Source organism: Apiospora hydei (assembly GCF_038363865.1).
Source record: "Apiospora hydei strain CBS 114990 chromosome Unknown utg000010l_segment0_segment0, whole genome shotgun sequence".
NCBI lineage: Eukaryota > Fungi > Ascomycota > Sordariomycetes > Amphisphaeriales > Apiosporaceae > Apiospora > Apiospora hydei.
In genome coordinates, this window is record NW_027117369.1 from 1,981,462 (window position 1) to 2,009,302 (window position 27,841).

The following is a 27,841-nucleotide window of genomic DNA, read 5'->3' on the forward strand; positions in this document are numbered from 1 at the left end:
CGTTATGACGAACGAGCTTAATGATGCGACGATGCCCGACTTGTTGGAAACTTTGGGAAGTTGACGATAAGCGTTGACAGTTGAGACTCTTCCTATCCACCCCTTTCACCGACCCGATTGATCAACATTTACGACGACAAATATACGGTTGCCAAAATGGAGTGGAAAAAGGACAACAGGACTTACAAGATTCTCTCGGACGCCGAGAAGGGCGGATATGGCGTCGTCGCGCCCATAGCGTAAGTTACATCTCACCTGCCACCACTTGACTGTCTGTCGTTTTGGCTGGTGTTGCTCTTTGACTGACATACTCTCCCTTCGCAGCTACAACATCGAGTGCATCCTCGCTTTCATCCGCGCCGCCGAGGCCAAGCGCGCCCCGCTCATCATCCAAGTCTTCCCCTGGGCCATCACCTACAGCGACGGCCTGCTGGTGCACGCCGCAGCCCAAGCGGCGCGCGCCGCCTTGGTGCCGGTGGCCATCCACCTCGACCACGCGCAGGACGCGGCCCTGATCCGGCACGCGGCGGAGAAGCTGCCGTTCGACTCCATTATGGTCGACATGAGCCACTACGAGATGGCGGAGAACCTGGCCAAGACCAAGGAGCTCGTCGCGTTCTGCAACACCCATAAGATCTGCACCGAGGCCGAGCCGGGCCGCATCGAGGGCGGCGAGGACGGGATCGCGGACACGGCGGACCTGGAGGGCGCCCTGACGACGCCCGAGCAGGTCGACGACTTCGTGGCCACGGGCATCGACTTCCTCGCGCCCGCCTTCGGCAACGTGCACGGCGAGTACGGCGCGCGGGGCCCCGTGCTCGAGTACGACCGGCTGGCCGCGATCCGCGCCAAGCTGTCCGCGTCGAAAGATACTGATGTGCGCATCGTGCTGCACGGCACCAACGACTTCCCCGAGGACGTGATGAAGCGCTGCATCCAGGGCGGCTGCAGCAAGATCAACGTCAACAAGCTGGTGCTGGACGACTACCTCGCGTACATGAAGGCGCAGGCGGCGACGGCCAGCCTCACGACGTTCATGGAGGAGGGGACCAAGGCGATACAGAAGCTGATGGAGTGGCAGATGGATGTTACGGGGTCGGCGGGGAAGGCATAAGGATACGGTGCCCGGCTTAATGAATTTATAACTATTTGATGCAAGTTCCATCACGTCCTAGAGTTCTATCTCTGATCCCGAACGCTGTGAAGATGCAGTTGTGACTGGGCATGTCCCTGGCCCCAGACTCATTACGCCCCGGGCGTAAACACCAACAGTATATAGAGCCTGTTACTTGGCCTTTCTGTCACATACGACCATATCCTGCTGAATCCTAGGGATCCCGTCCGCTCTCCCATATATAAGCAACAGAGAGCCGAATTAGTACTAGGGTCGGTGACGACCTGGGAATCCTCGGTGTTGTATGTTTTGTTCTGTGGTTTTGTCGGGTTTTGCCTCTCCTTCAGCCGCAGAATTCGACCGTGCCACAGTAAGTTTTGTCATGTAAGTGTTTCATGCCTTATGGGCTTAGCGGGCGTAACATCAACTCGATGTGGGGGCAGACGACATTCAGGTGTAAGTCGCAATCGTGAAACTAGGGTAGAAGTGGTGTAGACATTGATATGAGACGAGACTTAGCAGCGATTTCTTGAGAAATGCTTGTGGCCTTTGTGATGCTGTGGGACTGGTATTGTTTTTAATACCTTTCTATTGGACGTATAATATTTACATGATGTGAAACCCCAAAACGCCTCTATGCAGTTCTGTCCTTCTTTTACCAAGCGCCAACGATGCCGGCTATGGGGATATCGATACCCGTGGTATACGTCGCCGTATCCGAAAGCAGATAGACGTACGCGCCACCAAGCTCCTGCGGCAGTGCCAGGCGGGGCATGCCGCCGTAGTACTTCATCTTGAGGTCCCAGTCGGGGCTGGTCTCGACGTAGTAGGTGAGGGCGGTCTTGACGAAGCCGGGGCTGATGCTGTTGACGCGGATGCCGTACTGGGCCCACTCCATGGCGAGCGTGTGGGCCATGTTGCGGACGGCGGCCTTGGTGCCGCCGTAGGGCGCCGAGGGCGCGGCGCGGTTGGGCCGGTACGACGTCATGGACGCGGTGAAGACGACGGACCCCTTCGTCTTGAGCTCGATGAACTTGCGCGCCGCGTACGTGGCGCACAGCCACGCGCCCGTCACGTTGAGCTTGTACAGCCGCTCGAACTGCTCGAGCGTGAAGTCGAGCGCGGGCTGGTGCTTGGTCGCGCCTGCGTTGGCGATCATGCCGTCGAAGCGGCCGCCGCGCGCCGCGACCTCGTCGATGGCGGCTTTGACCGAGGCTTCGTCCGTCACGTCCGTCTGCACGTACTCGAGGCGGCCTGGGTTCTGCTTGGCCAGGGCGGCGAAGTCGTCGCCCGGTTGGCTGATGTCCATGGAGAAGACCTTGCCCGCGCCGTTGGCGAGACACACTTCGGCGAGGCCGAGACCGATTCCTTGGTTTGCGCCGGTGACTGGAAGTTGCGTTTGCGGTCAGCCTGTGCTCAAGTGTCGCGGAGTATGAATGAGGGATAAGACTTACTTGCAATCACCTTGTCTTGGAGAGTGATTTGCCAGTTGTGGCCAGCTTGGGGCAGGGTGGAGGGGTAGTTATCCGCCACGTGAGCATCGCCGCTCGCAGCTGAGTCTAGCGCAGAAGGAGACATGGTGTGTAATATGGAAGAAGAGATGCTGAAGTCGAGGTGATGATTCTGGGCTTCAATGGATGCGGATTGTAGTCTTGCTTAGAAGCGGAAGACTGTAATATGAATGAGAGTTGAGGGTATCGAGTTAAAAGTGCTTAACATGAAAACTGTCAGTAATCAGTGCGAAATAGTCTCGCAAGATATATCTACACTTTTTCCATCGCAGCCTCTAACGACTAGCTCTTCCCCAATCGTGCTGCGGGGAATTTGCGCCAGTATGCGACTGGATTGGCAATATTGTAACGGTTAGTCGACAGAGTGTGGATATACGCTTAGCCGGTGCCGTCGTCTCGGGGCACATCTGGTCACCAGATCCCACTAGAGTGGCCTCGAGACGCGGCCAGGGGCTCCTGCATATGCGATGCTGTCCTCGTTCCGCGCCAAGTCTCCACCCCAACTCAGCTGCATGCCAAGCTCACTGCAACACGAGTCAGCACACCATGCGGGGGCAAGGGTGGTTCCCCGTACCCCGTGTGGGAGAAATATCACCACGCCATGGTGGGTCATGATGGAAACTGGGGAAGATAGTATGGGGAAAGGCCGAAATCTTGGAATGTCAAGATTCCTGGGTCCCGACTGTCTGGACATCAAGGCTGGAAGTCTACCCGTCAGTAGCTTGGCCTGTCTCGTGAGCCCTGCGGTCATCTATCGATTGAGAAAAAGCAAAGGCTGAATTGATTATAAAGACTTGGCTGCATTCTGTCGAGCGCAGATGATAAACAAGAACCTCGCCTCTACCCTCCACACCCACAAATACCTCAAGCTCATTGACGGCAGGCAGCCTTCCATACCAAATCACTTCCCTATATGAGCCGCCAAGCCCTCAACATGGATAACAAACATTTAGACAAGGCTTCAGGAGAGCACGAGGAGTTCGTGGAATCCGGCACGATGAAGGACCCCAAGTCCCAACATGAGTACGCCGAGGCCTATGTGCCCGACACCGAGGAGGAGCGGAAGCTGGTTCGCAAGATTGACCTCTACATTCTCCCGACAATGTGGCTCATGTACCTGCTGAGCTACATGGACCGGACGAAGTAAGTTGAGGAAGACCCCCTGACTGTGTTCTGTACATCACGATGGGACGAAATCGCTGACATCCGTCGTTTTCTCGCACCACAGTATCGGCAACGCCAAGATCGCCGGCATGGACAAAGACCTCGACCTGACCTCGGACCGCTACTCGATCGTCCTCATCGTCTTCTTCATCGGCTACGTCCTCTGGGAGGTGCCCTCCAACATGATCCTCGCCCGCACCAAGCCGTCCATCTTCCTGCCCGCCATCATGTTCCTCTGGGGCTGCGCCACCATCGGCATGGCCTTCATCGAAAGCTACCACGCCCTCATCGGCCTGCGCGTCATCGTCGGTCTATTGGAATCTGGCTTCGCCCCGGGTATGCTGCTTCTGCTGTCCAGCTGGTACAAGCCCGACGAGCAGGCCCGCCGCTTCGGCGTCTACATCTCGGCCGCCATTCTGTCCGGCGCCTTCGGCGGCCTCATCGCGGGGTCCATCACGAAAGGACTGGATGGTGCCCATGGTCTCGCGGGCTGGCGTTGGTTGTTCATCGTGGAGGGCGTCGCCACCGCCGGCTGGTCCATTATCGCCTCGTTCATCCTCATGGACTTCCCGGCCAACACCAAGCGCCTCTCGGAACCCGAGCGCGAGCTGGCTATCCGTCGTCTCATGGCCGATCCCTCGCGCTTCGACGGCGGCGAGGACCGCCCCAAGCTTTCTCACTTCCAGGCCCTCAAGGTCGCTCTCACCGACTGGAAGGTCTGGCTTTTCGTTGTCGGCTACATGGCTGTGGTTGGCTCGTCCACGCTGTCCTACTTCTACCCGACTCTGGTTGCTGGTCTTGGTTACTCCACTGTTAACGCTCAGTACATGACCATCCCTATCTGTAAGTCTTCCATAATTGTATATACCGACATTGATAACGAGTACTAACACTCCATTGCTAGATGTTGTCGCATTCGTCGTAACAATTGTTGTTGTCGTCTTCATGGACAAGTACCCCCGCTGGAGAGGCTTGGTTCTGGGCTGCTGCATGGGCGTGGCCTGCCTGTGTGCCATCATCACCTGCGCCGTGTACGACTTCAAGGCTCGGTATGCTCTGCTGGTCATCATGGCATCGGGTCTCTGGGCTTCCAACGGTCTCTCGCTGGCATAGTAAGTCAACCATGATGATTGGTCTTTTTGGCATATGACAACGATTACTGACTATCTGGTTACAGTGCAAGCTCTACTTTCACGACAATGACTGCCGAGGTTCGCGGTATCAGCCTTGCATTCGTGAATGCTATGGTATGTAACATCCCAATACAAGTATTTCTGTGTGAACATCAGCTAACGCAGCAATTGCAGGAAACCTGGCTCAAATCTACGGGTCGTACCTGTTCCCATCCAAGGACTCGCCAAAGTACCTCATGGGCTTTGGAGTCATCTCCGGTCTTTGCTTTACCGGTGTCGTGTAAGTCTCAACGCATTCACATCATTGACATTTTGTGCTGCTTCCTTTCGGACTATGACTAACGTTTTCACAGTGCTTACCTCGCGCTATTCGTTCTCCTCAAGAGACCTACCGCCAGGCGCTAGGAATCCATTCCCAGGCTCTTCACGATCAACGAAGCTCTGTATATGATATCCAAATTTGTTCAATTTTCTATCTTTAATTAATGATATAACTCGTTTACAATTCAATGTGTTATGTGGCTATGCACGCTGTGGAATGAAAGACCACAGAAACTTGGGCATCATCGGCCATTGCCGTGCACAGGAAGCTCAGTCAACGCAAGTACATCAATTCAGTCGTGTCGCTAGAAGGCAAGAGAACAGATAGTTCCCTGATAAGCGTTTAAGCGAGGTGACAATCTGGTCGAAACCAACAAGAACCGGGTAAATTACCATGCCAGGGGGCGATTAGTTCGCCAGAGTAGACAGGGCATTGGCTTGACCGCTCGAGAATTGGCAAGAGAAACGAAGCGATGTACGACCTGAAAATGCTTATCAGGGCCAAAGCGCTGCCTACCTAATCAAGCTGTCTGGAAGGGACTCCGCCTGCTAGACCCCAAGATCTACAGGGGTTAGCTGCCGGGGTTGAGAGGACGGACAGTACTTTTTCAAACATAGAATCACCTCGATGAACAAAAGCATTTCCGGGCTGTTCGGAGACTCAAGCAAACTGCTTCTTTCACTCACGGCAATTAAGGAACCAACTACATGCGATGACATTGCTTCGTCACCTTGAGGTGCCCTTCAGGTGCAACCGCAACAGAACGCAACGTCGGTAAATGAGGAACTGCAGAGGTTCGCTCTTGAGACTAATGGCCACTAATCGCCAGACCGTAATCCCCACAGCCCTGGGCTCATTAACAACCAACAACGCAAGGGATAGAGTTTCTAGGTGCACATATAAGCTTCCAGGACAACTACCTTCGCTCCGAGTTCCAAGAGCATTGGTATTCATTCACTTGATTCCATAGCCACCGACTTGAGCCGACCCATCCCATCATGAAGTCCGCTGTTCCTTCAATTGCCCTGCTGCTAGCTACGTGCTCGCAGCTTAGCTACGGGCATGACCACGGCCACCTGAACGCCCGTGATGGGGACGAGCCATGTACGCGCCGTGCCGATGTATGTGCAACCTCTTTACTTCTTTCCGAAGCTCGAAGCCAAAGTTTCCCATTTTCGAAGCCTGGACGCCCGGAACTGACGCTAACATGAGAGAAGCTAACATGAGAGAATACAACGTACAGATGAAGCTTTGCTCTGGCGGCAATGGCACCGGCGACTGCTACCCCAATACCTTTGCGTTCCAGAAGTGCTACGACTTGGCGGGCTCTTGGACTCAGGCGAGAACCCTGACGCCGCACCAGACCTGGTACGACTGTTATGCATACACGTGAGTGGCAGCCCGCATCATCTCCTTCCATTCATTATTATCTGCTAACTTGACCAATTCGTCATCTCGCAGGACGCCATGCCCGTCCATTACTCCGGCCGCCGAAGTCGACTGCAAGCCCGCCATGGACTGCGACCTCAAGATCAATAATGCTGAGAATGCGAAGGCACTCTTCTTCCCTGGAACAGATTACAGGAGCTGGGATCTACAGCTTTACCACTTACAGGGCATGATCAAGTCGTTCGCGTGTTTCTCCAGGCTACCTTCGGGCGAGTCTAGTATCGTCGAATGAGGGCTGGGCGAGATAGTAGGGTACAAACAATGTTTTTCCTTTCTTCAGTAGTTGATTGACTGCTAGAGAGTTGGTTGTTGTTGCGTGGGGCAGCCTTTGTCTACTCCGTATATCGCAATTACACGATGGGCTTACACTCAAATCACATATTGGTATGGTTATGGTCTCTTAATTGAAGCCACTATCTATGTGTCTATGGCATTCGAGACCATTTTCAGTCAGGTTCCTTGATCAGCAGACTGGTACTGCTTAGCTGTATTGACCAGCCATGTGAAATCTGATTGCAAAGCGCCTTCCTTCATCTTGTGAAGTTTTCGGTCGTTCCTCATCTGCCTTTTCCAACTGCTTGTCCCTGCAAGAAGCGTTGACATCGATTCACCAAGATCTCAGATCTGGGCATCGGCAGAGTTGCAGGGTCATGAGCCCACTCTACCATCATGCTTTGCCGATCCGGATGATTCTCTCGGAGAAAACGAAATGCGTTCTCGCTCTGGAACCAGAACGAGCCAAAGCGAATCTCCAGAATGCTGCCTTCCTGGCCCTGCTCGATGGTGACGATTTCCTCCAAGTCAAAATAGAAGTGACTCCATAGGAACACGCAGATCGCCTGCTCGTTCACGATCTCACGAGGACCTTGAACTCGTACGACTCTCGAGGATGTGAGGTCAGCAGGGTCTTGGGGAGCGACTCGGACTCGGTTCCACGTTGCTCGGACGCGACAGCCGAGGAATGCGACCTCTCGATGTCTGACTGCCGCCATGAAACGTCCGGCACCGGCTCTGTCCCAGAAGACGATTTTGGCCGCTGCGCCGTAGTGATTTCCAGTCGGGGGGTTGATGTGCGACTGGACAATGTGGCCGTATCGAACTCGTTGTAGGAGGTCAAAGTAGCCGATGTTGCTCGGCAAGCCCGTGACGAACACGCTGCAGTTTTCCTCCTCGGGGATGTCTGCAGAAATGTTCCGCCAGTGAAGAGCATTCCCCTCGTAGGCGGGGGCTCGGTCGGATCGACGACACGAGTTGCTGCTGGACGCCCTGGTTCGCATCATCGTCGGGGGAAGTGCCAGTTCCGGCACGATGGCGATGAACGAGGTTGTTCTCCATATCGGCTACTCTGGCGGGAGGGCCCGGTGCCATGTAGCGCTGGCCTGGCTGTCGTCCTTCAAACGTGATGGATGTGCCGCCTTCGTCCAGGGCCGCCAGCAAGGCGCCGAAGTTTGCAAGGCCATCTCCTGTAATGCATGCGTTAGACAGCGGCATCAGACGATCGGATGTATAAAGCAGGAATATTTGGTCTTACCAGTCTCAGAGGATGCGCTGAATTCCATTTTGATTTGGAATTGTTTAATGATGTTTCTGGGTAGTTTACTGTTGTTGAACTTTGTGCGACTGGATTATTTCAAAGAAATGGTGCTTTCTACTTTGAACCTGATGGGTTCCAGTGCAATGTGATGTAGAAAGGTTGCTTTGGTTGCAAATGGCCAGTGCAGTAAGTCTTATCAGGAACACAGGCTGTCAATGCCCTAAATCCAAGGTACTTCAAATGATTGTTCTATCTGTTCAAGTGAATACATGCCGGAACGACGACAATGAGAAACGCCCCACCTCAACAATCTAGCTGTGCATTGGAAAAATAGTACCTACAGCCTAGCCTAACTAGCAGTATCGAATGGAGGCAGGCCAGTACCACTGAATTTTTTAAATAGCCCACAGTGGCATGTAGATGCGGGTTGAGTTTCTGGTCGCGGCAGATACGCTCGCAGTGACTGTTCTAGTAGCAGTGCCACTCCCACTTTTGGGCCTCGCCGTCCGGGTAAGCCAGGTAGTAGCAATGGCTGTCGAGGCAGCTGCCCATGGCCTCCATCAAAGGGCCTCCCACAGGGTTAAGCAAGGCATAGCTGACGCCAACGATCGGTCCAGCATATTCAGTGTTTAGCCTACACGCGGGCTTCACCACTACATACCAAAGACTTGCAGACTTTGCATTATTACAAACCGGCTATCAGTTCGAACGATGGGTGACATCTGTAGTAGACTGACGGGGCTACAACAGCATGGATAGTATCTAATGAATCATTGATGGCCTATTAAAGAGACAAGAGAGATCCCATGATGCAAGACCTCCGCACCAATTCAAAGATTTTATAGACGCATCATCAAGCTTGAAACAAACCAGAACAAAGGGGCCGAGCAGATGCAAACGATCAGTGCCAGCCTCATGACACAACTGGAAGCCTTGAGTCATCACGAAAAGCAGCAGCAACGAGCACAGCTGCGATGACGCTGCCGTGTAGAGTCATGCCCAGCGAGCCCGTTGACCCTACGGGATCACCAAGCCTCCCGAAAGCACAATGGCGTGACTGTAAATCTACCTTTACAAGTCTGAGTGAATGGGTCATATGTTGCATAAGTGGCATCATCTAGGCATACACTCGTTAATGTTTGTGATGTGGCTTCTTGAGCTGAGATTGACAGTTAGGCCATCATTACGCAGACCAAAATAACCATGATGCGAGATGGAACACGTTTATATGGTCAGCACAAACCAGCTTCACATTAACTCACATATGTATCGTCTATAACGGTATCCAAGTTTCTCGATGCTGCTCTTTGGATATCTGTAGTTGGTGGCTGATTGCCTATTATTCAGGTCAGACTATCTCATCGACCGGGTAGGAAATGGAACAACAATGACTCAGGCTAGTGATAGTATTCTAATTTTGATTCTATTATAACCAACCAGTGAGTCAGAGTGTAACACAAACGCCTATCCAACTCCTGGCAAACATCCACTAGGAAATGCTACAAGCCTAAGGATAATACACCGATGTACCATTGGCCGCCACGTAGCCCATCATGATGAAGTCCTTGAAGATGGCCTTGCCACTCTTGATGATCTTGACCTGATCCGGCATACAGGTCTCCATGATGTCCCAGAAGTAGCACTCGGGCTTGTGCGGCTCGGGCAGCTTGTTCTTGACGCCCGAGATGTCGGTGGGTCCCGTGGTGCCGTGCGGCGTCTTGCAGCCCTTGGTCGACTTGCTGCCGGTCGCGACGTCCTTGTTGAACATTACGCGGCGGAAGATCTCGTAGGCCGTCTCGGGCTGGTACCAGGGGACTTTTGGGATGCAGTTGTTAGTTCATCCGTGCTTGAGGAGGGACGGTTGGTTGATGTAATTACGTACCTTCGTGTCCGGCGTTGTAGACGCGCGTGAAGGAGAGGTTGCCGAACTGGCGGACCATGCCGCCGACGTTGTCCTTGTTGGTCTTGAGGTCCGTGTAGCCCGCCTTGCGGAAGTCGGCGGAGTATTTTGAGCTGATGTTCAAGCTGATAGCCTCGCCACCTCGCCCTGGTTTGGTGATCAGTACACACGGATATTCCGTTGGCTTGGTTTATGAACTTACAGTTGCATTGGTAATCGCGGTCGCCATACATGAAGGCCACCTTGACACCCTTGTCGAGAAGACGGCCCAGGTCTGCGACGTTGTGACCGAGCATGAAGTCGCCAGTCTTGGTGAAAACTACAGAAGTTGCATTAGTAAACTATTCTTTTGAGATGCTAGAGCATGAAAAGTGTGCGTACCATTACTGACTCCTGCTGCGAAACCAGTGAAGTTGAGCGGCACACCGAGGGCGTCCTGCACCTCTTTCGAGTTCAGGTACCCAGCGGCAAACTTGGGAGGGAATGAGCCTATTGAGGCAGACGTGAGGTCAAATGCATTGTGCTATGATACAGTTAGCGGCCGATACTCATCTTCTAGCGGTTTAGGGACCCGCTTCCGGAGGCACTTACAAGAAGTTGGTTGTAAGGGTCATGCATAGTCTTGAAGCAAGTACCAAACGCAGCAGCACAAGCAGTGTTCGTCTCATTGTTGGAACCAGTGTTGATCGGATCCTTCTTCGCCTCCAAGGCCCGGCATTGGTGGATCAGCTTCTGGCACTGGGGCCAGCTCTCGACGGCCTTCCGGTAGACGGTCTCGTTGATGATCTGGAGGCCGTACGTGTTGTTGTAAGCCGTCTCCGGGTAGAACGGGATCTGGACCTCGGCGTCGAGGCAGGCGTTGATGAGGCCCACAGTCTCGACGTTGAGCGGGATGGCGTTGCTGATGTTCTTGGACGCGACGAGGGCGTTCTGCTTGTCGAAATAGGAGGCGAAGGTGGGGCCGTAGTGTCCGCCGTAGGACTCGGACCAGATGGAGAACTTGTTGGACTTGGGCTTGTAGTGCGGGAACCTAGTCGGCCAAGTTAGTTGTAGACCTTTTAAACTTTTGATGAAACATGGTGACATACTCAGTCATCCACGTCTGCATGAATTGCCATGCAGCATGGGCAGCAGTGGCTGTGGTGTTAGCCGTTGACAGCTCATCCTGGGACGAGAAGACACCGGCCAAGTTCGTCGAGTTGACCTGGACGCCCTCCATGGACTTGTGCTGAGTAACTTGGAACGGAGAATCCGGCTCGCTGATGGTGCCGTTGATCAGCCTGTCGTAGGAGAATCCGGTCTGGACCGGCTGGTCAATGTATAGCATGTTGACCTCGTTGTTCCACGACCAAGGGTTCAGGACGGTGTCTCGCGAGTTGGGCGCGACTCGGCAGGGCCCGTTCTCGCCGACGGCCGTGTTGACGGAGGGAGCACCGGGTCCGCCTTGCAGCCAGAGGGAGAGCGGCGCATTGGCGGGGTCCTTGCGGGACTCGAAGAACCAGAAGAAGGTGTGGATGTCGTAAGCCCGGCCCTCGGACGCGGACGCGGGGAGGTTCACGTAGCCGGAGTAGGACTTCACGCCGGGCGTGGTCTCGCAGATGTGCGTCTACATAAGTAACCAGTTAGTCGAGACGAGAAGACCGAAGATGAGTCTTCCGAAGACTTGCCTCCTTGAAGTCAATTGTGATCTTCGGATCGGAAGGCGACCTGACGCTCAGGTGTCCAGGACGACCGACGGGGGTGGCGTTGCAGAAGGATGCTGCAGCCAGAGCTGCGGCCACCAGTGTAGTGAAAGCCATGATGATATTAACACTAACAGATTACGGTGCGTTGAAGCAGTTTGGTCAGAACAGTTTCTATGTCCAGTCACATCTTGACGTCTTATATGTTCGCGCTACACTAGACAGAGGTATGATATGATAGCTAGTAAGCATAGTATGTACGCATTGAAATTGCAGTGCCATGATGACAATCGCTACAACTACGCAAGTCTCGTCGCAAGTCTGGGGCTTGGGCTTACATGCGTGTGGAGAAAGGCCGCTAGTCCAGGCTTCCAGATCTTGTTCAGATCTGCAACTTGGTGCGACTAATAAGCTGAAATTCAAAGCGGCGCCTCTTTTCGTGTGAAGGATGGAAATTTGAAGGATTAGACGACGAGACTAGCCGAGAGCTAGTATGGTTGACCAGTGCGGATCCCAGTGACGAGGTCTCGTCTGATTGGTCGCCTGGGGAAGCATCCGAGCGGCTCAGGCTTCAGCCCCAGTGGAGCAGTTATTCGTACAGTAGACGAGCCCCGCGTTGGTGTCTTGGCATCGTGAAGCCACTGGTGTTCTTAAAATAGAGCAACAGCAAGGCTCAGCAAGTTCGGTGCCTCCTGCGCCGAGTCCCTAGTATCGCACATTTCAGTCTGGCGAACACCTACTTATCAATCATTCGATTGGGATTCGCATCTTTTAATGCTTCTACGTCACTGGCAATGCTCTATGTCAATTGTCGCAGTGGTAAATGCACAGCTAAGTGGCTTAATGGGCCGCCGCAACCTTCTCATTTCCACCACTCTTCCATGTCGATATCTTTTTCAATCTGGTCGATGCCATGTTTCGTTCGAGAAGCAGCGCGCGTCAGGTCAGACGATAATTCCTGTCTCTTCTCCCATCCCCATTTCCGGCAAACCAGTTTGATATCGTACTTCGCACCTACACGAATACTCGAGAGCTGTTCTACATGATTCCATCGTTTTAAGAGTTGCGGTTTTGGTCGCAACATTCTTTTTCAAACTTGGTTGCTTGGCTGTCTGCCACTGAACATACAGAATGGAACAGAGTGAGCAAGTTACCAGCAGCAATGGTAAACTCAAAGAAGACCATTCCACGGCTAGGGTTTTTAAAGCGTCACATGCTTCACAAGATCCATGTCATGGACGGTTCGAAAGGGCGTCCTGCGTATTGACTGGCTGTTTGTCCTGGTAACAGGGACAAGGTTCAAGTAGGACGGGGAATTACACGACGGAGACTCACTTGCCCAGAAATGCAATTCATATTTATTAAGTGCCGGATATCGCGCCATTGTTACTTTGATTTTTAAAATAGCCCACATCCAATAAATATCTTCAACAACCCCAAACTGCTGTCGCGTTTGTTACTTTTACAACTGCCTTACACCTATCACAATACCAACACTGTGATATTCACAATTTACAGTCCTCACGCTTAGCAAAATGGATGACCGACCCATTCCTTTGCAAGAGCAGCATACTGCTCTGCGGAATACGATCCTTGGCGCCGCTTTAAGCATACTCATATTGGTTGCCATGCTCACTCCTATCGTCTGCTCGGCACTCTCCGTGCCAAATCTGGACGTTGCTGCAGGGCTTGCTGTCTGGGGCTTGATAACCTGGAGCGCTTTAGCATTGATATTCTTGATGGAACAAATACCCAGTCGGATCCTCCACTGTTTGCTCGCCGGTGTTATCACCCTGGTGGCAGAGAGTATTTTCTTCTTCCTTGTCTCGGTTTCCACCTGGGCTACGAAGCCCTTGGTCTTGTTTCTGTCCTTCTGGGCCAGCTTTGCGGCTGAATACTTTGTGGGATTGATTTCGGACGCCGTCGAGTGGTGCGTGAAGCTGGCAGTGGCGAAGGAGCAGCCAAGGACACAGGGTAATGCGCAAACGCAGCCCGGCACTTCGGATCTCAGTTCAGAAGTAGTGCCGCTCACGACGGTCACTTGGGCGGGACGGGATGAACGGGGATCGGATCTCCCACCAGGTTACGAATCCAGCTCTGTCGATGCACCGAAGCCATTGAGCGTATCTACATAGGTCACTGCTGCTAATAGCCAGGATGGACCGTTTTGCCTACCCCGCGCTCGATATATCAAACCACACAATCCGGTCGCTACTCCTTTATGGATTCGCATATGCTGGGCTATATAAACCATCTCGACGCCTGTCATTTCGAAAAGCGCAACAACAACCTATGCATATGTACCAGGCGTGATCTTCGTCCCTGGTCACTTATTTGGGGTGGGGGGCTACTGGGCTTGCTAGGCTTGCTGGGCGATGGACCAAAGTTAGAGGAGAAGAACAAGCGCAAAAGCGAGCAAGTTGCCCACAGAATGAACAAATTTCAAGAAAATATTTCTATGGCGAGTACGTTTTTGGCTTTTAAACTTCAAAAGTCGGACCGTTTGGGGCTTTTGTCAGTTGGAAAATTCTCATTGTCCGCACAAGTGCTGAACACATGGTTCTTGCAAGTGAGGGAGCCATGCATTACGTAAAGGAGATCCTTCTGCCAATGGCTGGAGTCCGTAATAAAATAGATATTCCCGTTTCGTCTTTGCACGTACACTTCAAACCCACTCACGCTCATTCTGATTTTGCAGATCTCACTTCACCATCGTTTCCCCCACCAAGTACCAGCATTACTGGATTTGCAGCAGAAGCTCATATCGAACATCCCTGGCACTATGAACCAAACCGAAATGTTGACGGCTCTGCGGGCCGATTTACGGAAACGAATCCTCGCGATAGCATCTACCGGCTTTGTTTTCATCATCCTGGCCATAGTGACTGGATGTGACGCGTTTTCCGGGGAGGATTACGGCCCCGCTTCGTTCTTTGCTTGCATTGGGCAGCTGATCTGGACTACATTCGTACTTGGATACCTATACCCGGGCGTAATAAACGATTGCACCCGTTACTGGTATTCCGTCGTCGCCGGCTCGGTATCCCTACTGGCTGACACCATCGTCTTCATGATCGTCTCGTTCCGCGTCTGGTCGACCGTCCCTTTCGTCTTCTTCCTGTCGTTCTGGATTAGTTTCGCCGCGGAGCACTACATCGGCATCATATCGCGCCCCGTCGAGTGGTACGTGAACCGTACCGTGCCGATACAGCGGCAAGGAGCCCCTGCCGGTGGGCAGGCGCAGCCTGATGGTGCAAACCCAGAGGTGGTACCGATCACAGAGGTCATGTGGGAAGGCCGGGATGAACAAGAGTACGAGTTGCCCCCAGAATACGACCACGAGTGCGATTCGCGTCCCGAAACACCTCAATGTACATAGACAACGCATTTTGAACTCTCCATTGGTACTAGCAGACTGTATATGCGAGAATGGTAACATCATTTGTGTGGGATATGGCATTGAGTGGACTGTATCTACAGGATAATGGGGACCAAAACAAAAGCAAACAAGAAACAATAATCTACGGCGGCCAATACACAAGCGCGTTTTATCAAGCGCTCCCAAAAATCCCTTGTGCCGCCCCCTCCAGCTCCGCCTTGACCTCCCCCGCAAGATCCTCTCCGGCGTGATGCCTTCCTCCCCGTAGAACCCCTCATTGATATCGTCGCGCGCATTGAACCGCGTCCCATCCACCTGAGCGCCGAGGAAGATGCCGCGGGACTTGGAGTATATCCAAACAGGATCCCTGGCCCCGTGCAGCGAAGCCGTCCCCGCTCCCACGGGGCCCGCGGTCACGGACAAGCCCGCGCCAAAGCCGAACCTCTCCTGAGCGAAGGCCCGCACGGCCTCGTCCGTGTTGAGCACGCAGACGGACTCGGTGTGGTCCGCGCCCAGGATCACGCCGGCGCCGACGGTGTAGGCGCTGAAGGCCGAGGGCGGGCTCCAGCTGTTGCTGCCGTCGGGGAGCCGCGCCATGACCACGCCTGAGCCTGCGGAGCCGGACACCCACATGCCCGCGCGCACCGTGGTGAAGATGGCGATGCCCTTGGCCTGCTGGATGACTTCGGCGGGGATCTTGGCGCGGCTTTTGCTCTTCTTGCTGGCGTCGGAGTTGGGCGAGGGGGTGGTGGAGCCCAAGTCGACGCCGTCCTTGGTGAAGGACTTGAGGATCTTCTGGGCTTTGGCGATTTCTTTGTCCATTTTGGTGAAGGTGCGATATGGATGATTTGTTTTCGATTGAAGAGAAGTAGACTGTTGGAGAGCAGGGCAGGGATTGGTCCTGGTTGGTAGTGACTGTTACTCTTTGATGCTTGAGGTCACAGGATATTGGTTCTGTATTTTGAGATCTACATATGGTGGTTATATAGTCTAGTTTCGCAAGCATGCCAATCCCCTGTGTGGTCAATTTCTTCTTCTTCTTTCTATTCCAAATACGCAAGTTGTTGTAATGCTCAGTTGTGGCTGTGAGTAAGCCAGCATATGAGGCTATCTGGAGATCTCAAATATGGTAAAAGTACGCTTCTGTTAGCTAACATCAGCCAAGTATGCAGGTGCTATACGCTAACACTAAAGCAGCTAAGCCAGATGAATGCTGAATGGTCGACCACCGAGCCGGTGCGCTGAATCCCTGCCTAAACTTCATGGGCGCATCCACTACTTCAGCGCTAGACTGTGCCCTGTAAACGAATGACAAATAAAGGCGGCGTAGCCAAAAGTGTTCATCATCTGGCATATGTCACGTTCACTCAGCCACCTAAAGTGCGAGACAATGACTCGTCATTGCAGCTATGGTTTTATTTCAATACCCTACGTACATCTCCATCCGCACACAATAATGACCGTGGAATAAACGAGTGGGTGAAAAGAAAAGAAAAGCCAATCCAATTTGCGTTTCGTCCTAGTGTCTGCGCAGCATGGGATAACAACCAATAGCATAACCTTATCCCAACTAAGCATATTTAAACCTTCTTACCTACCTAGAAAAGATGTCAATTCGATTGCATACCAAATACGTTGTTCCAGACAGATGCTGCTCTGTCCAAAATGGCTTACCCAACGTTGCTATGCACCTTGGCTACTACCAGCAGCACCGGGAGCACCGCCCTGTCCGCCAAACGAGGCCTGGCTCTGCCCAGTGAAGTCCGCACCGGATATAGCGATCTGCGCTCCGCCAACGTGTTGCGGGTTACTGTAACGATATAGTGGCTGTCCTTGCTGCTGCTGCTGGCCTTGGGGGTTTTGCCATTGGGAGCTCGACAACTGCGATTGTCCTTGCTGAGGCCCCGCATCTGGCGGATATCCTTTATTCAACACAGGCCCAATGTTGCTCCAGGTCCGGCCAGGGTCCTGTTGACTGTGCGCCTGATAAAGTCTCGGTTCCATCTGTCCTGGCTGAGTTCCAGAGTATGAGTAGCCTTGGCTCTGCGGATTCACTTGGGTGTTGTGCATCATACCACCTGGTTCCTGAAGTTGACCTTGTGATGGCGCGTGACGTCTGTAGAGTGATTGTCCCATGTCTGTGGGCGCGTTCACCGTGTACGCACCCCCGCTGCCACTGAGATCCCCCTGGTTCATTTGACGATTGGGTGGATCAACTGCATTGCTTCCCTGGGGCTGGTAGTTGTGGTTGTTGTAAGGGGAACTGTACCCATGTGATATGGGGCTCGGTTGATAACGGTTGATGTTCAGGCCCGCTGCACCTCCTATATCCGAAGAGTAGCTGGGCTCATTCGTCTGGTAGGGGGTGTGGGTCTTTGCGCGCAGGCCGTAGTCGATGGCGCGGCGGTCTCCTTGCGTGCCGCGGATATCGCCGAGATAGCGACCAAAGTCCAGGTACGCCGTCTGCACGAGACGGAAATGGCGGGGCTGTAAAAAGACAACGATGCTACTGACGTTCGTGCCGTCGTCATCTTGGGCAACATGGCCGCCGTGGGCATCGTATTCGGCTAGTGCCAGTGCCGTTTGGCAGGCATTGCGGATCTGCCGCCCGTTCCACCGGCTGTATCTGTGTTCGCGGTAATGGTGCTCCGCGAAATCCTCGATAGATGATGCATCGAATGTGATCGTACGCCCTTGCCAGTCGAAGCGTTCCTGGATGAGGTCGAGGTTGAGCTTGAAGACCTTCTTGGTCTTCAGCTCGTCCAACTCCGGGTAGTAGAGACTCATGTGGATTCGGGATGCGAATGCCTCATCGAAGTCGCCAATGCGATTAGTGGTAAGAAAGAGGATACCCGTGTAATATTCAAGCACACGTAGGAAAACTTCAGTCCCGGATTAGATCAGCATTATGTATAAGCATCTAGTGTGGGGTAGCTTACCAGCGACCAAGTCGTTCCGTTCAAAGTCTTTACGCTCGCGAGCAGACAGGAAGACATCAGCCTCATCAAGCAGAAGAATGCATCCCCAACGGCTTGCAAGAGCAAAGTTCTTCTCCAGTTCTTCCTCGACGTCTCGGGCAGTACTTCCGAGGTCGCCTACAATGAGTTAGCGACACCATGTCAAACTTGGATTGCTTTCCTACTTACCACATGTTATATGAAATAATGGCTTCTGAAACAGCTCTGCCACTCCCTCTATCGGAACGTCAGCACTTGAACGTATATCATATCGTGTGCGAAAGATACTCACCGGCAGTGGTGGTTTTGCCGACCCCAGGAGCGCCATGGAGAAGCATGATAAGACCCTTGCCTAGAAAACTGCGGTCAGAGCTGATATAGTATTGACGCTGTGTCGCTTAGCGTACCTTTGCCTCTAACTAGATCTGTTCGATCATCTTTGGTCCCTGCAGCCCTTCTATCACGAAAGTGCTGAGTGACCAGTGACCTCACCATCTCTCGGTGGCCACCAGGAAGCTCAAGGCGATCAAATGCACTTAGCGTTGAGTCTCGCAAGTCCTTCTTCTCATATCTCAGGTAGGTAAGGTCAAGCTGGGCTTCAAATAGAGTTAGAAAACAGTTGAAACTTGTTGGGTTAGAGGTATCGACTTACCCCATTTGCGCGTCCGCAATACAAATGCAAAAGCACGGTATGTCATAACAAGGAACTTGTCGTCGCTTGGTTCGTCTTCAGTGCCAGGTGCAACTTCCTCCAGTGGACGAGGCGAGAGAATCATTGATGGGGGCCGGAACTGAGTTTTGGGCGCCAATTCTTCTAAAAATTCGTTCGCCAGCTTGATGTCATATGTCCGCCGGAGGAGATATTGGCGTAATCACAGCAGGGAAGGTCGCACTGGTCGTCTAGAGCGTATAGGCTAGCGATATAGATGGGCATGGTAGCGTGCATTAGATATGGATTTTTACAATACTCGGCTTCTTGATTGGTTGAAAGGCAGATGATGACTGCATGATGGAAAGGGTTGTGGAAGCGGGGTTTGGGGGCCATGGACATAGTCAGCCTGCACGGTAGGGAGGCTTCCCCTTGTTTGTGCACGAATCATTTGTTATATTCCAGTTTTGTTTTCGTTCACCTCGTAGTTCACTAAGCTCACCGAGGATTGATACTGAAACTAACGTCATACGCAATGCTACCCTGTTCGGCTGATATGGTTGACAACTATATCTTGATTGTTTCCCCACATTCTACTCCTGTTGGCCCATTTTCCCCCAGCTATCTCACTCGTAGTCGATATCACAGATGGCAGACGAAGATATCAATCCGGTGACTGTCCTTGACGCGGCGAGTCAAGGCCCGTCTTTGTCCTCCACAGGCCAGCAGTAGATTTCATTGAGAACAGAGGACCTGAGTACCACCCTGCTCTGGACGCCAGCATGTGTCGATACAGTCCTGATCAGGACAAGTTCGTCCAACTTATGGGTCCATCCGCGGTCATGTCTATGCCTACCGGTCCTGTAATGCCCCAATCCCGACCAACTCCTGGCTCTGTCAACGAGATGGGCTTCTGGACCGAAGTGTTCCCTCAAGCCATGAGCCGCCTGAGTCAGGAGTCACTGCCATATAGTGGACCATACCGGCAGCATGGGGAATCCGGCACCTCAGCGTATGGGCGGATGTCCAAGCAAAACTCGACATGGCGCGAAGGGAATACGATCACTACAATGGCCAGCAGAACATTGGGAAGTTCAGGAGGAAGCTGCGTCGTTCTTTGGACAAGGCGGCTGTGCCAATTCAACAAGGCATGAAATTGGTCCCTGATATCGAGATAGCTTCGCCGGTGGTTGGCGCCATTGATCTTCTGGTCGATGTAAGAGTCCCAGTTTGCCAAGTTTTGACATATGTACAATACTTACTCAATCCACAGGCATACCGCCAGGCAGCTGCGGTGCGCGAGACAGTTCATTCTGGTTTTGATGATCTGCCAGAGACTTTCATACGAATAGACTTTTTCATGAAGTCGTACCCAAAAGATGAAAACATTCTTGCAGTGTCAATCGATCTCGTTCTTGCCGTATTCAAAGCCATCGAGGAGGCTGTTGGGTTTTACACGAGCGCCCAAGGCAACATGCCTCCTTACCATGAAACGCATGCTCTAGTCGCAAAGGGCTTTAGGAGCGCTGACAATATATCTTGCAGCCAAACATGCGGGACTTGCAATACTCAATGGAGAGGAGTACCAACAGAATCTCCTGCGTGCCCTGAAAGAGATCAGTGTTTGCTCCGAGAAATTGGAGGAGGGCATCCCTGTCATTCCAGCATCGCGTGATTTCAGGTGTGCGACTTTCTAACATCCATGCAGCCGAAGCACGCTATGGCATTCCTATAGCTATGGCTGCCAACTGCATTCTCTAGTGGCATTCCTCGCACCGGTGGCTCCTACATATGGATGCTGACTATCCTCTCTTCCAGATGGTAATGCAGCTCGCCAGGCACACACTACCATGATGCAAAACGACTGGGCAACGCATCAAACCCTCGGTGCAATCTTAAACGGGCAGCTACAAGGAAATGCGCAAATTGCCTGGATAGCTAAACTGCTGACCATATTCTTGGGTGTTCTGAGCGACCGAGAGAGTACGTCGCATATTTATTCCCCACGCCTGCTTCAGACGAACGAGCTGCTAGATACTAAACGTCCTATAGATAATTGGCGGCCTCTGACACCCACTCCCCTGCTCCCAAACACCGTCTCAAGCGGAATGTTGCTTCCCAGTCCCAACCCCGGTCCTGTGCAATGGACCAAGACGGAGCTGCTCTCGCATCTGGCAGCCCCATTGCTCGACGAGGTGGACCTCCAGAACGTGCTATTTAACAGCGGAGAGGCCATTCTGGAACATCGCGAGCGCGCCGAGCAGGTAATGGCTACTCGAGAGCTTCGCGACTGGATGACCACTCGCGGATCCTACAGACTTCATGTCCATGGCAACTTTGACAGCACGGACGCCATAGACAGAAGGGTGACCCCTTTATCCGTGCTATGCGCAACGTTGGTGCGAACACTGAGGGTCAACAGCGAGTCGGTCGATGGGATATGCATCAGCCTGGTGTTCTTCTGCGGGCTGCACCGACGAGAAGACGCCTACAGCGGCGGTGTAGTCATGATCCGATCCCTTGCGCAGCAGCTGGTAGAGCACTTCCCGGCACCAACGATCGAGCTCGACCCCCGCCTGGATATAGCCAAACTGGAACACGGGGACCTGATCGAGCTGTGCAGACTATTCATGTGCTTGATGTACAAGCTCCCGCCAGAGGTGACGGTGTTTTGCCTCATTGATGGCGTCCAGGAGTATGAACGCTCAGAACATCTGCCGGATATGATGACAGTTGTCATGACACTAACCACGCTGGTAAACGAGTGCAACAGACCGACGGGGGCATATTCAAGTTGCTGCTAAGCAGTCCTTGTGAGACTGTCGAGTTACGGAGGGAATTTGACCAATTGCCCGGAGGGTTGCTGCACATGGCACGTTTACCAAGCTTTTGATAAGCTGGAGTCGATGTCAGGGAGCACCAAGAAGAGACTATAGTCATTTTTTATGGTAAAGTTGGACAGGAATGTTGGGGGAGCAAGATGTGAAAGTGGCCTGCCTTGTGGAGTATCCCCTTAATGGCGACAACGCTGCCCTTGGTATAATGCCTAGGTAGTATGATTTCTACTACTAACTGAATAAACATTATACCACTAATTGAATAAACATTATTTCACGGTACTGGTTATTCCCTAGTCCATATAGGACGACACGATATGGTGGGAGCAGCGTTGTCACCATCAAGGGGATAGTGTAAAGGCATTTGTGATTGGATTTGCAACTGATGGGTAGATGCCCTCAGGTTTCAGCGACCGGTTCGAACAGAACGGGCTTCATCTGGCCTCGCAGACTTTCTGCAAGTCAGCAGTATTGTTGTGGTCGCGGTTGTCCGGGGCTTTGGCCGGCGGCCCGGCTATTTCCCCTCCCCCCCTTCTCTTTCATGCTGTCCAGGAAAGGCACGTAGAGGCACTGGCACGTGCAATCGAATTAATTTCCCTGTATCCATTTCATAGTCGCTCTGGTTCCTTTCGCCTTGTGACCGCGGCAGTCTACATCAGTTATCGTGCATTCACAGACCGCCGGCTCTGACGGGAATCAGACAGTGCCCCGCTCAAGATTGTTGGCCGTTGGTGCTGCCAAACAATTGCCGTAGTTGGCTACGAGGAGGATAGAAAGCCACCAAATGAGGATCTGATGGGTGTTGGTGGTCGTCATCTTGAAATAACGTATTATGCAGGTGTGGGCTTCTGGTAATACGTAAACAGAGAACAGAGAGGGTCTGCGTTGTCGATGGCGTGCGGAAGAGAACTGATATTCGAATATGAGAGACATCAGCGATATATATAGAGCATTCACCTCACGTGGGATACTAGAGCCGGTCTATTCGTATATTGACAGCGAGGTCATCAGGGTATGGTCAACTGTGAGTACCGTTTAGACCGGATACAATTTTAGTTCTGTTTATCCTCATTGAAGCTAGGCCCAAAGTGTTCAATGTCTCGCGAAAGTAACGTAGATTCATCAAGGTACCCTTTAGTTGGTCGAAGGTTCCGTATTAGTAGCGTACATCGCACGGCCCGTAGTAGCTCGGGTATATTTAACTATCGTCAAGATGTATTATTCGCCAAGATCTTGCCCAAACCACCGTCGAAAATCTTCAATGGGAGGGCCAAGGCAAGCCGCCAAAGAGTTGGTTGAAGTAGTGCTAGTCCAGGCTCTTTTCATAACGGACTGCAGATGATGATTCAGTGCTCTGGCCATCCTTTGATGACGATAGAGGTGTTGGTTGGTCACTGGGTGGTTCCGAATGATACAGCCTACAAGGTGTCTGCCGCCGTGCGAATATTCTACGGATAGAACGGGCGGAAGGGGCCAAGTAAATCGACCTATCGGCGGTAACGCTTCTCCAAAACCACGATTGTTGTCCCGCCCGTCCGTGGTGACTCAATCGTCCAGGGGTAAGCACTGGCCCATGAAGTGTTTCAGCGACTTTACGGGCTTTTCTTGATCTTTGGCGGCTGCCTAGTCCCCGAGACATACAGCGCCATACCTTTCCGCAGGATCGTCGCGAGGATCTCCAAGTAGGCGGTGGGTAGTATCTCATGAATGCAGTGTCTACATGAATGGCGTGGTAGCTATTGACGCAAATCCCAGCCATTTCGGGGCAGAAGAGGCCAATGTTTGAGATGGTAGTAACGCAACTCCTCAGAATATCCAGCGGAGTTGTGAGCCAGCGGTGATCTAGGCACCGATACGGCCTTGGGGGACGAGACGAGTTGGGCCCCGGATCAATGTGATAGTGGGACAGACACTGCTGCCGGCTCATCGTTCACCGGCTACTTGGGAATCAGTGCTGACTTGGACGGAATACTTTTGTCCTGGAAAACAATGATTTAGTCCGTGGCCCAGGTATCGGCTTTTGGTCCAGCATGTCTGGGTCGCAGTAGTGGTAGAAGTCGAGGCAAGTCACACAAAACGGCAGTGACACTAGCCTGTAATTTCTCGCCGTGGCGGTGGCTGACGGATCGGGAACTAATATTGTCGGTGGGAGGAGCCCGGGCAAGCAGCCAATGTCGCCTGTGGAAAACATGACTTGGTGACATGAGAGGAAGCTCTGGTCGAGTAGCGAAGCTAAGGTAAATCCGCGTGGAACGGTCATAACGTGTCTCGTCATTTTTGATTATAATACTGCATTGCTTCGACCAACAGTGCTGCAGCAGCCAGTCCTGCTTTGAACGGAATATGCTGCCCCGAGAGAAGGGAGATCGGGACGTAGGATAGGGCCTCCATCCATGCAAGGTCTTCGATAGGAGAGGCCGAAGTAAGCCGCATAAGTCGGCTGTAACGCTGGATCTATGACAGCCCTGGTGGATACGGTCGACAAACGCCGCCCAAGTCGGTTGCAACGCTGGATCAATGACAAGCCGCCGCATAAGTTGGCTGTAACGCTTGGGGTGTGTTTACCTTTCGTCAGCCAGCTGAGCTTTTGGGCCACGCACGTCCCCTTATAGGGGCTAGAAGCATATCGCCGGTGACGGCCACCCTTTTTACATATCAGCCGAAAATTCAGCAGTGTATTTATATTTACTTCGACCCCTTGGCTGGAAGTGAAAAAACGTTGGTTGACGTCGTTTCGTCTTTCCCCGTCAACCGGCCAATCGTATCGACGAATCTTGGCTGAATAGTTCAGCCGACCTTGGGGCTACTGATCCAGCTTTTCGAGGGTGTTACAGGGCGCAGAGGGCGCTGTAGGGTGCTGTAAAAGGTGCTGTAAAAGGTGCTGTAGAGGGTGCTGTAGAGGGTGCTGTAAGTGTGGCATTGCTCGCGCTCGGCCCTCGACGTACGCTCGATCTCCCGAAACGTTGATTCTTATCTCGACGGCAGCACGGAAGGGGCCGACGAAAGCATCAGCTGGTAAGCCGGATCGAAAAGCCGGCTCGAAATAAGCTGCTGGAGAGGTGCGTGCGTCGGCCGATAAGTTCAGCTGGCTGCCCAGAGTAAACACGTCCCTGGATCGGTGACAAGCAGCCGCCTAAGTTGGCTGTAACGCTGGGTCGATGACAACACCAGTGGAAGCGAGTTGATGAATTGAAGCTTGCTTGACGAGGCGGGTAGGTGTTGTCGGCTTTGGGGTGAATGCTGCTCCCCACCATCAGTGGCGTGTGCGTGCATAGCGGGGTTTTAGCGCCTTGGTGTGCGCAGCCGGTCCCAACAAGCCCAACAACCACCAAAAATCCCGGTAGGTAGAGAGTACCTACCTAGCGTACAGTCGCCCCGGAAGATGGACAGACCTAGCTCTCGAGGAGAGCTGATAAGTTGGCTGTAGCGCTAGGACTTTTTGGTGGTGGTTTTTTTGTTTTTTTTTTTGTTGGTTTTGGTGGTTTTTTAGACGTTGGGTGTCAGATTGTTGGTAATGATGTTGGCCTTGGTCCGGTGCTTAGGACTCGTGAGCGGCGACAGCCTCTGGCTTGTGCGAGCCGTTTTCTTCAGAGTTCTGTTGTTCAGTGGTTAACTGGGCACCTAATGGAAACGATTGAGGTGGATGGTCTCACGGTGATGGGGCGGCGACGCCCCTGGACGACGATCTCGTCCCAACACATTTTTGGGTTTGCTCGGTTTTGAGTCACTTGCTTCTGCTGGCCTGCGCTGGTATGAGTCGAAAAGCAAAAGAACAAAAAAAAGACGATCTCGTCCAGCTCCTCACCAGCCATGGCCTCAGGCATACTGGCATGAAAGAGATATGGCGAGGGAGTTAAGTGGTTCGTGAGAACTAGTTCAATCCGACATCTAAAGAGAAAGAAGAATATTTCGGTTAGATATTTGAATCATCGCATTGCAAACCTGACAGAGGGGAAGGTGGCAGAAATCCCACTAGCACTGTCATGTGGGGAATCGGATTGTGCACTGGAATAAACAGTTGTACACCGAGATGAACGATCGTACACCGGAATAAGTATTGGTTATACTGGAATAAACGCCCCCAAATATTTCAAACTTGGTTGACCTCTGGAATTAACAGCTATCCCATGGTTGCTTACATCGCCGTATTAGGTAGACCAAGTAGCGATCAGAGCGGACACCATGGGGAACATTGATAATGGAGATGACCCTCCGTGTATCGGCCTAGATGAAGTCTTACGGTACCAAGTGGAAAATGGTGTCCACGATGGTTGGGCAATGGCTTTTCAACCACTCGTTGGTGATGCTAGCTTCACTTTCATCATCATTCCATCCACAGGCTTGCTAGCGATCCTAAAGGTCTGGAGCACATCAGTACGGTGGCCTCATGGCTCTCATTGAACATACGGCGGGTATACTCTGATAACTCACATTGTACAATTCCGACTTGACTTTGAACTGCCCCTTATCGTCAATCATCGGCCGACCCTGTTGATCTAGCTGAGGTTCCCCGAGACCGACCTTGGTAAACTCATATCGCTGCGCCAATATAGCTACAATGACTCGCAGCTCAATGTTGGCCAACTCTTGTCCCATGCAGTTTCTCGGCCCACGTTCGAAGGCTCGCCATGAACCGACCGGGAACCCGTCAGCGTTAGACGAGAGCCAACGCTCCGGCACGAAGTCGTCCGCCGAGTCGCCGTATACAGCTCGGTCACGCTGGATCAGATTATGCTCGAGATACAACCAGCAGCCGTCGAGGTTGTAGGCGCCGGCGTCCGGGGTAGACACCACGAACCCCGCCCCGGGCGGAGCCCAGCGCATAGAGCCTGCCGGCGGATGCAGGCGCATCACCTCTTTCAGAACGGCGGAGATGTACCGCATGCGGTGGATTAGCTCGTCACCTCCTGGCTCTAGAAGCTTTGCACAAACAATGGCCGGGTCATGCGCGCCATTCTTCCCGAACAGCATGTCCAGTTCGTCTTGGACGCATGTGAGGACGTGTGGAGTGCGAGAGAGTTCGTAAATCGTCCAAATGAGGACAGCGCTGGTGGTATCTTGGCCCGCGAAGAAGAATGTCTTGATCTGGTCGCACGTCTCCTCCAGCACGTCAGGGGTTAAGCTCTCGACGTGCTGTAAGCTGAGCGCCACGACAGTTCGCAACCTCCCCGCATCCTCATGGTTTCGTTCTTTGGCTTTCATATCGGCGAAGTCCCGACGGACGATCTCTCTCAGCCGCTGGGAGATGCGCTCTCCAAGCCGATAACGTCTCAGGTGGGGCAAGGGCGCCATCCACCATGGGAACTGAAGCTTGTCATCCGTAAAGGTTGAAAGATCGGGTATTAGCCATATGTAGTGTGTGTACAGCTTTGGAATGGGTTATCTGTACTTTTAATGAGCTGTTTAACCATGCGGACTAGGTCATGCTGGCGACCCGGCTGTTGTGCGTACATATCCTCACTGATAGACACAGCTGCGATTACGTCAAATGTAAGGTTGGTCGTGACCTCATCCAGGGGAAACGCCTCTCTTTTGCGTACAAACTCGTCAAGGTTCTCGACGTAAGGAGTCAGCTTCTCCACGATGATCGGCAGCAAAGTCATGAGGTGCTGTGGAGCAAAGCCAGGACTCAACCTTCTACGAATGGCTTTCCACTCCTTGTTCTTTGGATGGGTAGATTAGCGATGTCACAACACGCCATGCGGAGAAGCACTAACCTGCCACAGAAATATCGACTTATATCCAAGCAAAGGCCTGAGATGTTCCACTGACCATGCCTTTGGGGTGCTATACGGGAACGTGCTCGAAGACTTCGAGATCTGTTCCGCAACATGGTGGCTAGGAATCACTACCAGAGGTGGTACGATCGGCCAGTTGTCGACCAACATGACCGGTGGCTCACCGAGCGTCTGATACATCTCCGTAAACATATAGTCTATTCAAACCGGTAGTTGCATGTCAGCCCGAATGCGACCGCCGTCCTTCAAATCCAATACTAACCTGGGTGCCGATCCATCTTGCCTCGCTTAGTGTAGTCATAAAAGAGCTTGATATGGCCCCAAAGAAGAGAAGAGGGAAACTGTGGCAGGTGTGCATTTTGTGTAAATCGTTTGTAGTGAAGCGTGCGGTACAGAAACGTGACAGCGACGAGCAATAGTGTGATAGCAGTGGCCTGGACTGGCCGTTGCAGAAGTTCATCCATGTCGATCA

General features: G+C 52.7%; 13 protein-coding genes across 13 annotated transcripts; 7 read left to right on the plus strand and 6 right to left on the minus strand.

Annotated features, from left to right (window-relative positions):
* Positions 1–156: 156 nt before the first annotated feature.
* PG997_014827 (tagatose 1-6-diphosphate aldolase) lies at positions 157–1,114 on the plus strand (the record flags this gene model as incomplete). Its single annotated transcript, XM_066819141.1, has 2 exons — positions 157–239; positions 325–1,114. The coding sequence occupies 2 exons, from the start codon at positions 157–159 to the stop codon at positions 1,112–1,114; spliced, it is 873 nt and encodes a 290-aa protein (XP_066661329.1).
* Positions 1,115–1,769: 655 nt separating this feature from the next.
* PG997_014828 (uncharacterized protein) lies at positions 1,770–2,692 on the minus strand (the record flags this gene model as incomplete). Its single annotated transcript, XM_066819142.1, has 2 exons — positions 1,770–2,500; positions 2,569–2,692. The coding sequence occupies 2 exons, from the start codon at positions 2,690–2,692 to the stop codon at positions 1,770–1,772; spliced, it is 855 nt and encodes a 284-aa protein (XP_066661330.1).
* An 867-nt stretch (positions 2,693–3,559) lies between these two features.
* Positions 3,560–3,772, plus strand: PG997_014829 (uncharacterized protein; the record flags this gene model as incomplete). Its single annotated transcript, XM_066819143.1, has 1 exon — positions 3,560–3,772. One exon carries the CDS (start codon positions 3,560–3,562, stop codon positions 3,770–3,772), a length of 213 nt encoding a protein of 70 aa, XP_066661331.1.
* A 643-nt stretch (positions 3,773–4,415) lies between these two features.
* On the plus strand, positions 4,416–5,327 carry PG997_014830 (vitamin H transporter; the record flags this gene model as incomplete). The annotated part of the gene is made up of 5 exons (XM_066819144.1): positions 4,416–4,632; positions 4,694–4,901; positions 4,967–5,040; positions 5,079–5,202; positions 5,276–5,327. 5 exons carry the CDS (start codon positions 4,416–4,418, stop codon positions 5,325–5,327), a joined length of 675 nt encoding a protein of 224 aa, XP_066661332.1.
* Positions 5,328–6,242: 915 nt separating this feature from the next.
* PG997_014831 (uncharacterized protein) lies at positions 6,243–6,925 on the plus strand (the record flags this gene model as incomplete). Its single annotated transcript, XM_066819145.1, has 3 exons — positions 6,243–6,365; positions 6,488–6,633; positions 6,706–6,925. The coding sequence occupies 3 exons, from the start codon at positions 6,243–6,245 to the stop codon at positions 6,923–6,925; spliced, it is 489 nt and encodes a 162-aa protein (XP_066661333.1).
* Positions 6,926–7,250: 325 nt separating this feature from the next.
* Positions 7,251–7,973, minus strand: PG997_014832 (uncharacterized protein; the record flags this gene model as incomplete). The annotated part of the gene is made up of 1 exon (XM_066819146.1): positions 7,251–7,973. One exon carries the CDS (start codon positions 7,971–7,973, stop codon positions 7,251–7,253), a length of 723 nt encoding a protein of 240 aa, XP_066661334.1.
* Positions 7,974–9,734: 1,761 nt separating this feature from the next.
* PG997_014833 (Alpha/Beta hydrolase protein) lies at positions 9,735–11,926 on the minus strand (the record flags this gene model as incomplete). Its single annotated transcript, XM_066819147.1, has 7 exons — positions 9,735–10,042; positions 10,110–10,274; positions 10,330–10,446; positions 10,509–10,650; positions 10,719–11,157; positions 11,216–11,733; positions 11,795–11,926. The coding sequence occupies 7 exons, from the start codon at positions 11,924–11,926 to the stop codon at positions 9,735–9,737; spliced, it is 1,821 nt and encodes a 606-aa protein (XP_066661335.1).
* Positions 11,927–13,344: 1,418 nt separating this feature from the next.
* On the plus strand, positions 13,345–13,944 carry PG997_014834 (uncharacterized protein; the record flags this gene model as incomplete). Its single annotated transcript, XM_066819148.1, has 1 exon — positions 13,345–13,944. One exon carries the CDS (start codon positions 13,345–13,347, stop codon positions 13,942–13,944), a length of 600 nt encoding a protein of 199 aa, XP_066661336.1.
* Positions 13,945–14,606: 662 nt separating this feature from the next.
* On the plus strand, positions 14,607–15,188 carry PG997_014835 (uncharacterized protein; the record flags this gene model as incomplete). Its single annotated transcript, XM_066819149.1, has 1 exon — positions 14,607–15,188. The coding sequence occupies one exon, from the start codon at positions 14,607–14,609 to the stop codon at positions 15,186–15,188; it is 582 nt and encodes a 193-aa protein (XP_066661337.1).
* A 28-nt stretch (positions 15,189–15,216) lies between these two features.
* PG997_014836 (uncharacterized protein) lies at positions 15,217–16,010 on the minus strand (the record flags this gene model as incomplete). Its single annotated transcript, XM_066819150.1, has 2 exons — positions 15,217–15,224; positions 15,335–16,010. 2 exons carry the CDS (start codon positions 16,008–16,010, stop codon positions 15,217–15,219), a joined length of 684 nt encoding a protein of 227 aa, XP_066661338.1.
* Positions 16,011–16,871: 861 nt separating this feature from the next.
* PG997_014837 (uncharacterized protein) lies at positions 16,872–18,921 on the minus strand (the record flags this gene model as incomplete). Its single annotated transcript, XM_066819151.1, has 6 exons — positions 16,872–18,070; positions 18,128–18,283; positions 18,335–18,382; positions 18,438–18,497; positions 18,553–18,741; positions 18,798–18,921. 6 exons carry the CDS (start codon positions 18,919–18,921, stop codon positions 16,872–16,874), a joined length of 1,776 nt encoding a protein of 591 aa, XP_066661339.1.
* A 655-nt stretch (positions 18,922–19,576) lies between these two features.
* On the plus strand, positions 19,577–21,598 carry PG997_014838 (uncharacterized protein; the record flags this gene model as incomplete). Its single annotated transcript, XM_066819152.1, has 7 exons — positions 19,577–19,745; positions 19,784–20,010; positions 20,068–20,238; positions 20,300–20,475; positions 20,556–20,572; positions 20,613–20,777; positions 20,847–21,598. The coding sequence occupies 7 exons, from the start codon at positions 19,577–19,579 to the stop codon at positions 21,596–21,598; spliced, it is 1,677 nt and encodes a 558-aa protein (XP_066661340.1).
* A 4,319-nt stretch (positions 21,599–25,917) lies between these two features.
* On the minus strand, positions 25,918–27,833 carry PG997_014839 (cytochrome P450 monooxygenase; the record flags this gene model as incomplete). Its single annotated transcript, XM_066819153.1, has 5 exons — positions 25,918–25,992; positions 26,063–26,941; positions 27,049–27,294; positions 27,349–27,566; positions 27,632–27,833. 5 exons carry the CDS (start codon positions 27,831–27,833, stop codon positions 25,918–25,920), a joined length of 1,620 nt encoding a protein of 539 aa, XP_066661341.1.
* Positions 27,834–27,841: the final 8 nt, after the last annotated feature.